The sequence below is a fragment of the Prorops nasuta genome, unplaced genomic scaffold (genome assembly GCF_024137725.1).
Source record: "Prorops nasuta isolate Cenicafe-Biocafe unplaced genomic scaffold, Cenicafe_Pnas_1.2 PNAS00007, whole genome shotgun sequence".
Taxonomy (NCBI): Eukaryota; Metazoa; Arthropoda; class Insecta; order Hymenoptera; family Bethylidae; genus Prorops; species Prorops nasuta.
The window spans coordinates 3,791,901-3,803,676 of NW_027116804.1; the positions used below are offsets into that span (position 1 = coordinate 3,791,901).

Below are 11,776 nucleotides of genomic sequence, written 5' to 3' on the forward strand. Positions count from 1 at the left end.
CCCTGAATGGATAGTCTCTTTTAATTAATATTATTTGTAAAAACAATTTAATAATATATACTAATAAACTACGATTATTTATAATAAATAAAATTGAAATAATCTTTATATAAAATGCATTTTATTTTATTAAAACCACATATAGTTAATACCTTATAAAATAGCAATAATTTCATTTATCAATTAATAATATTTCAATAAACTAATACATTTTACCATAATCTGCAAAGCTTTACTTCCCGAACACAATAAATACATTCATTTACTATGATTATAATTATTTTGAGCATGGATGCAAATACATATGCAAAGTAGAATTACCCATAGGAAAGTAAAAATATAGATTTATCTGTGGGATTCATGACAAATGACGACGTTTAAACATAAAAAGGAGAAAAAGTAAGAAGCTAATTAAAATCGTCAGAAAAAGGTTTATTGCTCTTGAATCCATTGGAATAAATCTTTTATAATTCACAATATAATATATAAACGTAATCTAAATAAAGAAAAGAAAAATATTTTGAAAGATTAATTCATTATCCTGTACCCTACTTTCTATATATAAGATTTTCTTTCATCTCCATTTATAATACAGGACAGTTATGGAGACCAAATACTGACAGCCAAATCTATTAATATTTACTGGACCTAAAACAGCAAAGAAAATAAGTTTAGATATAAACAAGTTTGAGAAATGACTACCAGTAATAGCCATATTGATGCATTTAGATCATTGTTAAATAATACCTGAATAACAAATCTTTTCTTAATCTTTCCAATTTCGTTTCTGCATGGAGATTCCAGATTCGAAGCAGCAGCATTACAAATAGCCTGGCCTCCTTTTTATTCGCCACTTGGTTGCAGTTCATCAGCTTTACTAGTCTCCATTTATAATGCAGGACAGTTATCGAGACCAAATACTGACAGCCAAATCTATTAATATTTACTGGACCTAAAACAGCAAAGAAAATAAGTTTAGATATAAACAAGTTTGAGAAATGACTACCAGTAATAGCCATATTGATGCATTTAGATCATTGTTAAATAATACCTGAATAACAAATCTTTTCTTAATCTTTCCAATTTCGTTTCTGCATGGAGATTCCAGATTCGAAGCAGCAGCATTACAAATAGCCTGGCCTCATTTTTATTCGCCACTTGGTTGCAGTTCATCAGCTTTACTAGTCTCCATTTATAATGCAGGACAGTTATCGAGACCAAATACTGACAGCCAAATCTATTAATATTTACTGGACCTAAAACAGCAAAGAAAATAAGTTTAGATATAAACAAGTTTGAGAAATGACTACCAGTAATAGCCATATTGATGCATTTAGATCATTGTTAAATAATACCTGAATAACAAATCTTTTCTTAATCTTTCCAATTTCGTTTCTGCATGGAGATTCCAGATTCGAAGCAGCAGCATTACAAATAGCCTGGCCTCATTTTTATTCGCCACTTGGTTGCAGTTCATCAGCTTTACTAGTCTCCATTTATAATGCAGGACAGTTATCGAGACCAAATACTGACAGCCAAATCTATTAATATTTACTGGACCTAAAACAGCAAAGAAAATAAGTTTAGATATAAACAAGTTTGAGAAATGACTACCAGTAATAGCCATATTGATGCATTTAGATCATTGTTAAATAATACCTGAATAACAAATCTTTTCTTAATCTTTCCAATTTCGTTTCTGCATGGAGATTCCGGATTCGAAGCAGCAGCATTAGAAATAGCCTGGCCTCATTTTTATTCACCACTTGGTTGCAGTTCATCAGCTTTACTAGTCTCCATTTATAATGCAGGACAGTTATCGAGACCAAATACTGACAGCCAAATCTATTAATATTTACTGGACCTAAAAGAGCAAAGAAAATAAGTTTAGATATAAACAAGTTTGAGAAATGACTACCAGTAATAGCCATATTGATGCATTTAGATCATTGTTAAATAATACCTGAATAACAAATCTTTTCTTAATCTTTCCAATTTCGTTTCTGCATGGAGATTCCAGATTCGAAGCAGCAGCATTACAAATAGCCTGGCCTCATTTTTATTCGCCACTTGGTTGCAGTTCATCAGCTTTACTAGTCTCCATTTATAATGCAGGACAGTTATTGAGACCAAATACTGACAGCCAAATCTATTAATATTTACTGGACCTAAAACAGCAAAGAAAATAAGTTTAGATACAAACAAGTTTGAAAAATGACTACCAGTAATAGCCATATTGATGCATTTAGATCATTCTTAAATATTACCTGAATAACAAATCTTTTTTTAATATTTCCATTTGGCTTCTGCATGGATATTCCCAATTTGAACCAGCAGAATTGACACATAGCCTGGCCTCATTTTTATTCACCAATTGGATGCAGCTCATCAGCCTTATTAGAACATTTGACCTGCGAAACATAAGGGAAACCACAAAGGATCATGTTTGAATACATTTTATATATGGTTATCAGTAACATTACTTATCTAAGAAAACAGGTTGGCTTATTATAGATGTGGAGAGCATGCTGCGTGATCTGAAACTGTGTTCCATTCCTTAGCGTTGCTTAATTCCTCTGGTTGAAATCATTATGACGTATGCACTTTACTCCTGGTAGGACCTTCCATAGAACCTTTACGCCTAGGAAAAAGAGACATTATAATTAGCAGTAATTTTACCAATTAACTATACATGATAATAAATACACTAGGATCTGCATATTATTTAAAAAATTATAATAATATTTTTTATTATGTATTTCTTATTTAAATTCATGAATCTATTTGTTTCATACATTTATATATTAAGTTAATTTTGACAAGAATTAACTTAATATATATCCTTAATACGTAATGTAAGTTTTTAGAAGTATAAAAAATTTGTATACCTGTTTTTTTCGATAATCCAGAAAAGTCATTAAAAATTTTATAACTTCACTATAACTGGTTAACATTTTCCAACAAATTAAAACTCTTTAACAATTTATACTAACACTCGTTTGATTAAAAATCCGCGCTGCCAAACTGACATTTCTGCACTTTTCACACTCTCACAAGACTCACAGATAGGTCCAGTGGTATAGACTCACCAAAAAATCACCCAGTGGCGTAGAATTATTTTAGACAAAGACGCAGATAGAAATCTATGAGTTAAAGAGAGAAGAGCAATGGCGACGTCCGAGATAGGAAAATAAGAAACGAAGGCCTGGAGAAACCAGGTTGAACGCGGTATAAGGCTCTCTCTTTCTCTTTAAGGCATTTAAACAAGGATAGCCTATCATACACATCCTATACTCTTTCCAGTCACTCAGTCCAGGCGGGGAAAAATCCATGGGGAAGTATGGTTCCTAAACGCATCAAAAAAATCTTGCAGGCCATTAGTGGCGGTCATTGGACACTATGTAGTGTAATTACACTACACTTGGCAACGCTGGGCCTAAGAAAAAATGGTAGTCTGTAAGATGGTGAGGACCCCCAGCGGTGTAGCTGCCCTAGTAATTTTCGTGATCGCTACCTAGTGGAGAAAATTGAGTCTTTTTCCTCCACCAACTAAAATACAAAAAAAGTTCTCTGGTTAACTGTCAGGATAATTAACCATCCGGACCCTAGGGTGATGGGAGAGGGGTAACCCTTAGGAAACTAGTCGACCTGTAGGATAACTAACCATCCGGGCCCAAGAGTCATGGGAGAGGGGGTAAGCCTTAGGGAACTAGTGGAACCGTAGGATAACTAACCATCCGGGCCCTAGGGTGATGAGAGAGGGGTGAGATACTAAGAGAGAAAGAGAGGGTAAGAGGGATCTCTCTCTCTCTCTCTCACACTCCCCACAGCCAAGGCACTTCCTCCGCACACCCCCACCCTCCTCATCACCCAATAAACCTTAGCTCTTTAGAAGACACTTCCTCCCGCACACCCGCACCCCCTTCACCACCATGTTACAAGAGAACCGCCTAGTTACCACTACTAATAAGTATAATGAAAACATCATCTAGAAGTGAAACAATGAAATGAAATCATCATTTTAATATTTTCCATGCGATACATAATACAGTGAATAAATTTGGGAAAATGAAAGCAGTATATCTAAAATAGAGGCTTCCATTGCATTAATTTGCGTATTTTCTAGTTTATATTGATGAAAAGAAAATACAAATGGCACTATTTTGCTTGAAAAAGAGCCCTGATTCATAGCTGATATTGGGAGTAACAGTTAAGAAAAAGGGATGAATTTCTAAGGAAATCCTTAAAAGTGAAGGGCTTGTAGATAATTTTGGGTATACAATTTTGGAATTAAAAAGCACATACTAGATGAAAATTATAACAAAATCATGTAGATCTGTAAATATGAAAAGAATTCATGATTGCAATATTTAACATGTGATGGGGCATACAGTAAATAAATTTAGGAAGCTGAAAACTATATATCCAAAGAAGAGAGGCATCCATTGCAGAAGTTGATGTATTTCCTAGTTTATATTAATGAAAGAAAAATATAAATGGCACTAATTTGCTGGAGAAAGTGCCATAATGCAAAGTTGATATTGAGAGTGACAGCTAAGAAAAAGGTGGAAAAATGAGTCAATTCATAAGAAAATCATTAAGAGGGAAGGATTTGCAGGTGATTCTGGGCATACAAATTTGGATTTAGAACTCATATAGTTGATGAAAATTATAATAAAATCTTGTAGTTGTATAAATATGAAAGGAATTCATTATTTCAATATTTCACATGTAATAGAGCATACAGTGTGAAACTTCAGGAAACTGAAAGCAGTACACTTAAAAAAAATAGGCTTCCATTGTATTAACTTGTATATATTTTACAGTTTATACTGTGACGCTACTGTCTATCCCAAGGGATAATGTAAAAGGGGAGGGAGGAGTGATCCCTCACCGATCGCGTTCGCGTCCCGATAGGCGACTTCCTACAAGACCCGGGCGCCTTCGATGTACATTTTTTATAATACCCGAATATTTATTTATAAAGAGGGGGTTCTAACCCTCGTACGCGAATATAGGGGAAGGGGTGCTAATACTATAATTCCTCAGCATTGGTTAACTCTCTTTATTATAAATTCCGTGCTCAATACAATACCCGGTTCTCTTTACAAGGTATCGGTGTGCTACGCGAGGTCCTAAATGTGGACGCGGCCTAAGTCATGCGAACGCGGCTGAATCCCCGGTGACGTACTAACTAGCCTCGCGCTCGAGCCACTAGTTGGCGTTCGCGGCGGTCCCCACCGAGTCGCGCGGTAATCGCGCGCCACCGGCGGATTCCTAGGCTAACCACTACGCGACGCTACGCGGATAAGTCCCTACCTCCGCGCGTGCGCAACACTCGACGGTTATTCGCACTCACTCCGTTCTCGCGTACTCGAGCACCACAACAACCCGGTTTGTTTAGGTTTAGAGTCTAAGGTCGCGAGTCCTCACGATGGTTATACTAAGTCTGCGGCCTTGAACCGACTCAAGGGAACGTTCCTGTCAACGGTCAAACTCACAACGAATCGATGTAATCGCGAACACTTTTACTAATTCGCGCTTTTACACAATATGACGTTCGTTACAGGTCCAACGGAATGACCATTCCGCTAGGTTGCCCACTTACCCGTGACAGGTGAGCAGGGCCAGCGGTTCCCTATAAAACCGTTCGGTGCTACGAGCACTAAAGCCCTAGCACACCCCGGGACGTCACTGGACTTTTCACAATATGAATAATCACCCTTATATCAGTTACCTAGTGCTGCCTTTCTTCTACATCCCTTTTGTCTCTCTCTCTCGCTCTTTCCTCTCTCTATCTCTCTCTCTCTCTCCTCGCTCTCTCCTCGCTCTCGTCTCTCTTTCTCTTTCTCGCCCTTGACACTGGCCCTTAGGGCAGTAGGTTTCCTCTAGTCCGGTATGGGTTCGTGTCCTGGCTATCCGTTGCTGCACACTTGTACTCCTTGTCAATTTCAGGATCGGCAGCGGCGGATGGCTGGGTCACGACTCTTAGCGGCGGGGAAATCTCGCTCCAGGCACTATGTATCACTTTTGACATCTAAACTACGTGTGTCGGGGCAGTTCGCGGGAGCAGGGAAGGCCGTGCGCCTGTCCCGCCGCTGCCCCGCTACATCTATCGCGCGGCACTAGGGAGCCGACAAGTTATCGATTCTAGATCAATACTTATCGGTTGATAACTCCCTAGTTCGTATGCGACCCGTCTATCTAGCGCTTGAGATTAGAAAAACGCTAGATGGCAGCTATTGTAACGCTGCGGGAACACAACCTTACAACTCCCCCCTCGTTAGGACCAACGTGAGGGTGGCCAACTTCTTCCCGGTTGAAGGCAGCCTCGGGGGTGTCTCTATCTCCATCATAAATTTCTCTGGTGCGCGCAATCCTACAATAACTACTACTAAAGAAACGCTCGCTCACATACACATACTTTATTACAAAAAAAAACGTTCAGCTTACATAAAAAAATAAAATATCTATAAAAAAAAATAATTATCTGGCTCGATGTAACAACAAAAATTAATAAAAAGAAACAAGACTCTATACAATAATAACAAAGAAAAACACTAGACACCGACACGGACTAGGCAGGGGCGGACGGCTCCTCATCAATATGGAGGAGGTCGTCCTCAATGGCCTCCTCCCTTCTCTTCCTCTCCTCTTCCTTCTTCCTCTCCTTCTCTCCTCGCTCCCTCTTCCATGCCTCCTCCTCCTTCCTCTTTTCCCTCTCCGCCAATCTCCTTTTCTCGACGGCAGCACGGATGCGCTGCCGCCGAGCCTCATCCTCTTCCTCAATCATTTTCTTACTCTCCTCCGCCCGCCTCCTTTCCTGAGCCCTTCCCTGGCCCTTCCGGCCACCCCGACGACCCCGATGCGCCATCTTCTTTGGCTTGGGTACAGCCGGTCCGACTCCCGCCGCTGGTGGCGGAGACGCCCTCTGCGCGGGAAGATGAGTGCCCGTGCCGTTGAGGGTTTGGCCCGCTTCCCGACAGAGCATCTCATTCTCCCGGCGCAGACGGTGCACCTCTACCTCCTAATCAGTGGGCTGCGGCTCGGTGTAGCCAGAGGCCTGGGCTTGAAGGTAGGCCGGGGGGTGGGGGGTACCAAGCTCCAGATAGTGGGGCGGAGGGAGGGGATAGCCCTGGTGGTATGGGTGGTGAGGGGGTGCCTGGTGGTGGTGGATCGGTTGGCAGTGGTGGGATGGGCCCACTGCTGGGTGCGGTCCTGGCAGGGGAATCCCCTGAAGCCAGAAGTGGGTCACCACCTGTTGGAAGTAGGGGTCCATTCTGCAACCCAGAAGGGCTTCGTCACGCATCCGTAAAAAAAATTTTTTTTAAAAATCACGCGACACACACATTTATCCATTCATCACACATGCAAGTCCGCACTCAGGTTCGCGAGGGTTAGGCTGGGTCTCGACGTGGACGCAGGCGTGCCATCCACGTAGACGGGGTGGAATCCGACGAATCGATCACGACCGACATTTTCCGTTTTCCCGGAGTCCCTTGTCGTTTACCGGTCGGTTTTGGGGGAGGTGCAGGGTCGTCGTTCCCTTGCCCCGCAACGGTTTCCTCACCCAGTTCATCGACGTCCGGAATGCAAAACGACGCGACAAACGGTTTTAGAACCGAAACGTGGACCTTCGGATTACTATGGCCTCGATTCTCAAGCTCGTAGACGACCGGCGATATTACGCGAACTATTTTAAACGGACCCTCGTACTACGGTGTTAACATCGCGGCTAAATTATCGGCTGACGACGATAACGGTCTACCGCACCGCCACACAAATTCTCCCACCTGATACCTGACATCGCGCCGGCCCAATTGTAATAGCGGGCTTGACGGGCACTCGCTTTTTCTATCTCTACCTGCACGATATCATGAATCAACGGAAGACGTTTTAGTCGCGCCACCCAATTCTCGGGGTCGCTCCTAAGTATTGTACGAGAACCTTCAATCTCTCGCCGCTGATTCGGAGTAATTACTGGGTCTCGACCGTGGTTAAGTAACGCGGGAAGTAGTGTAGCAATGCGGTTCCGATGACAGGGAGTGGGGGTAGCTGTTATGTGGTGTGGAAGGGGGATGGGTGGGGATAAGACTCTCTTAGTATGGTAGTGGTGAGGATGAGGAAGGAAAGGGTCTTATAGTGGGATCGAGTTTGGTTAGGGAGGGAGGGGGTATTTTTCACCCTATGTCACAGTTGGAAGGTCTTATAGTGGGACCGAGTTTGGGTAGGGAGGGGGTATTTTTCACCCTATGGTACCGTTGGTTAGTTATCCTACGGGGACCCTAGTTTGGGGAAGGTTTTTTCACCCTTCGAAGTCGATGGTTAGTTACCTTACGTAGCCTAACTATTTCCGACTCTGCTATACAGATAAACTAGCTTGAGTTAATTGCTAGTTCCAGTAGTCACCGCTAGGTGACTGCCTTCCTTAATCTTCTTTCGTGCTAATGGTATGGTTTTTAACTAAACCTATGCAACGGATCATTAAAATATCCTTTAAATGAAAGGATACAATTTTAATAGTCTCCCCTATTGGGGAGAATAACAATTTAACATCAATTTCAAGAATATTAACATTTGTGGTAGGACAACTTATTTACTCCTAGCTCTTACTACACCCCAGGTCAGATTCACCCTTTGCATGGAGGCTCTCCATCGATTTGGGGAGAATAATAATTTAATATCAATTTCAGGAATATTAATATTTTGATAGGACAACTTATTGAGTCCTAGCTCTTATAAAACTGTAGATATTGAATAAAAAACTGTTTTAAGAATTTTTATAGCCTATCCTTAAGATTATCCCAACCTATGTCATGCCATTTCTCCCGGACTTTTCTTTTAGCCATTTTTTTTATAGATTTTTCAGGTAAGCATATCATACAATCCATCTAACAGGTAGGCTAGGCTTTAGAAAGGGAAAGATTTGTCAGAGCACTTCAGTTTTTTTGTAGGGTAAAGCAAAACAAAACTTTTACCTATACATTAAGAAGCTGCATTGGCACCATTCTAGCGATTGGAGAACTGATTACTGAGTGTGCTGATATCTTCTAGAACGGATATGCTCGAGTACCTGACGCCTGAGATCGTGTCATGACTTGTTACTTAATTTATGACCTTTTAAATCCTCGATTTTTTCATATTCTCTCAATTTTTTTATATGCCTAGCTATCGAGAGGAATGTGCTCGTAAATTTTACCGTTTCACTTAAGAAAAGTCTGCAACACGTTTATGCAATTAAAAGAATTCTGGAGAAACCACTGGTAACGTGTCATGACCTGTTTGATGCATATTTTCCCCAGTTCACTTTAGAAAAGTCTACAACATGATTATGCAATTAAAAGAATTCAGGAGAAACCGCTTGTAACGTGTTACGACTTGTTTGAAGCAAATTTCGTAGGCGGGCAAGAATACCCACCACCCAAATATTAACTTCCAATAAGAATGCATCTCATCCCATCCACCATTTTTTAAAACCAATATTGTTAGCAATCGGGAAATTTCAGTCAGTCAGTTTTCATTAGAAGCTTCAAGGAGGTGAAATATCCAGTGCAAAGCTAATTCCGAATATTTTCCTTGCGGTACCACAGAAACTCTTTTTGGGTGGTAAGAATTATTCTTTTATTATTCTCTTTTCTTGCTATTTTATTTCAAAGTTTTTTCTTTTCTCAATTTCTATGTTTTTTTTTTCACGGAAAAATGGATTTAACCAAGATCAATGCACTTGCAAGCGTAACTTACGAACCTAAGACTTTCGTAAAGCTGAATACTTTTGAGGAGAATAAGGAGTATCAAATCACAGAATTAGTGAAAATTAAGACCAAATATGGAGAGAAATTAATAGCGAAGCTGGTTACGGACGAATGGTTCTTCCTACCCTCAAGGATGATGAAATTATAGGAGTCGCCTGAACTAATCAAAGAACTTCAAAATGCTGCATCAGCGAATACATTGAAAATCTTATATGTTGGAGGACGATACTATAATTTAGAATTTAAAGTTAACCAATGATAATCATAAGATAAATTTTGGAAATGTTTGTAAGGAATGTTTTTAAGGAATGACATCAATAAATGTTTTATTATATCTTATTTATTTATTTTTTCTTTATCCCTCACTACATTAGTAAGATACATATAAATCTAGTCTATTAACTTACATTTCTAACAATACTAGTAAGCGGGTTATATTCAACAATTTTATCATGTATAATTAAACAAAACGCAGTAGTATTACTTGGAATATTTCTAGTACTATCAATCTCGATTTTAAGGTCAACAGTGCCCGATTTTATAGATTCATTTTGATGCGAACAATCGATGACGAAGAGAAGACCGTATTTTACAAAGTTTTATAATTAAGCATTGGTTTCGACTGTTTTTCTCCTGCATAATATGAATGGATAAATTTAACATACATATCATATAGTACAGAATAACGTTTTTTTTCGCTATCACTATCAATTCGGTCATATGGATAAAATTCTGAATTCAGATAGACTTTAACATCACGAACAGAACTGTCATTGAATCTAAGCACCTCCATATGCTGCGTACTCTTCTTATTTTGTGTAAATGCTAGTATAACATATCGAGGTTTCTCCAATTGTGTTGCAGCTTTTACGGCCCATGTATGCCTCTGTGTTTCAGGTAGAAGTGGATATTCGTAGAGTTCCCAGGAACGAAAAGCTATGGTTATACTTTTGTTTTGCTCAATCAAACGTAGAAATTTAAGTTTTGTATAATCATTCAGTGATACATGAGGAATCCTCCACTGCACTTTTTGCAAATCAATTTTGGAGTTGATGATTTTTCTAGAAGAATGTTGTGAATTTATATCATCACGTGCTCGAATAAGAACGAGTTCATGACGTGCATTTATTATAACTCTCCTGCAGTCTTCATAAAAACCCAACAGCATTTGCAATGGTACACAAAAGTTAAAATGATTCGTAGACCTGTGATCTGTTAGAAACCATCCTGAATGACGTAGACTTGTACTTTCCTCAGCAGTTAAAAGGATGAGATTCTTCATAGAGCTAGTAATACCCACATTCTTGCAGCGATCAATCTCAATACGATTCAGTTCATAACGAATTTCATCAAACAAGAATGCCATGGAATTACAGTCAAGTCTTACGACATCTTGGGTTGCTGCATCCGGAGCACGGGTTCCGACGATTATCTTTCCCTCAATGTAGAGATAACTTTCACAGGGTAGAAGAATTAAATCTTGCTGTTGTATAAGAATTCGAATTTCATCACTATTTCCCAATGAGGCATTTGTATAAGGATTGTAAGCATGCATTTCCATTTTAGTGATGCGATTGTCGAACACCGGTTGAGCGGTTACATCTAATGGATCCATTTTTATTTCTAACGTTGAAACCCAGTGATTGTTGAAAGGCGATATTTCTTTTTGTTAATTATACTGCGACGTTACCTTCGCTCAATGTATTTTGTCCTCCAGCGTTACCTTCACTCAATGTATTCTGACCTACTGCAGCAGTTGGACTGGTAGGCTCATCAAGTATTGGTGATTTAGAAGTATTCTTGTAAATCAGCATTTTCTAATATGTAAACGAATTGTGATATCTTCACCTCCGAAATTTACTATAGGATCTTCCTGATCGAGAATACGCAAGGTGAGACGGTCAATTACTTTCGCAATGACTGGCAAGTAAATGACGTTTTTCGGTGTTTCTGCGATTTTATAACCTGGCGGAACACTCGGAAAAAAGTCATGTATAACATGTCGAGGTCTACCGTTTGTGTAC

At 39.6% G+C, this 11,776-nt stretch overlaps 1 protein-coding gene across 1 annotated transcript; it reads right to left on the reverse strand.

The window, feature by feature from the left end:
- Nucleotides 1–8,780: 8,780 nt before the first annotated feature.
- LOC136774893 (uncharacterized) lies at nucleotides 8,781–11,367 on the reverse strand. Its single transcript, XM_066729369.1, has 4 exons — nucleotides 11,338–11,367; nucleotides 11,049–11,235; nucleotides 10,624–10,964; nucleotides 8,781–8,891 (listed from the first exon to the last, which is right to left on the reverse strand). The coding sequence occupies exons 1-4, from the start codon at nucleotides 11,365–11,367 to the stop codon at nucleotides 8,781–8,783; spliced, it is 669 nt and encodes a 222-aa protein (XP_066585466.1).
- Nucleotides 11,368–11,776: the final 409 nt, after the last annotated feature.

Coding starts and splice junctions, on each gene's coding strand:
- LOC136774893 (XM_066729369.1), bottom strand. CDS start 11,367: ATGGATCCATTAGATGTAACCGCTCAACCG. Junction 11,236..11,337: donor TAGATGTAACCGCTCAACCG/GTGTTCGACAAT, acceptor CTTATACAACAG/CAAGATTTAATTCTTCTACC. Junction 10,965..11,048: donor TGATCGCTGCAAGAATGTGG/GTATTACTAGCT, acceptor GGTTTCTAACAG/ATCACAGGTCTACGAATCAT.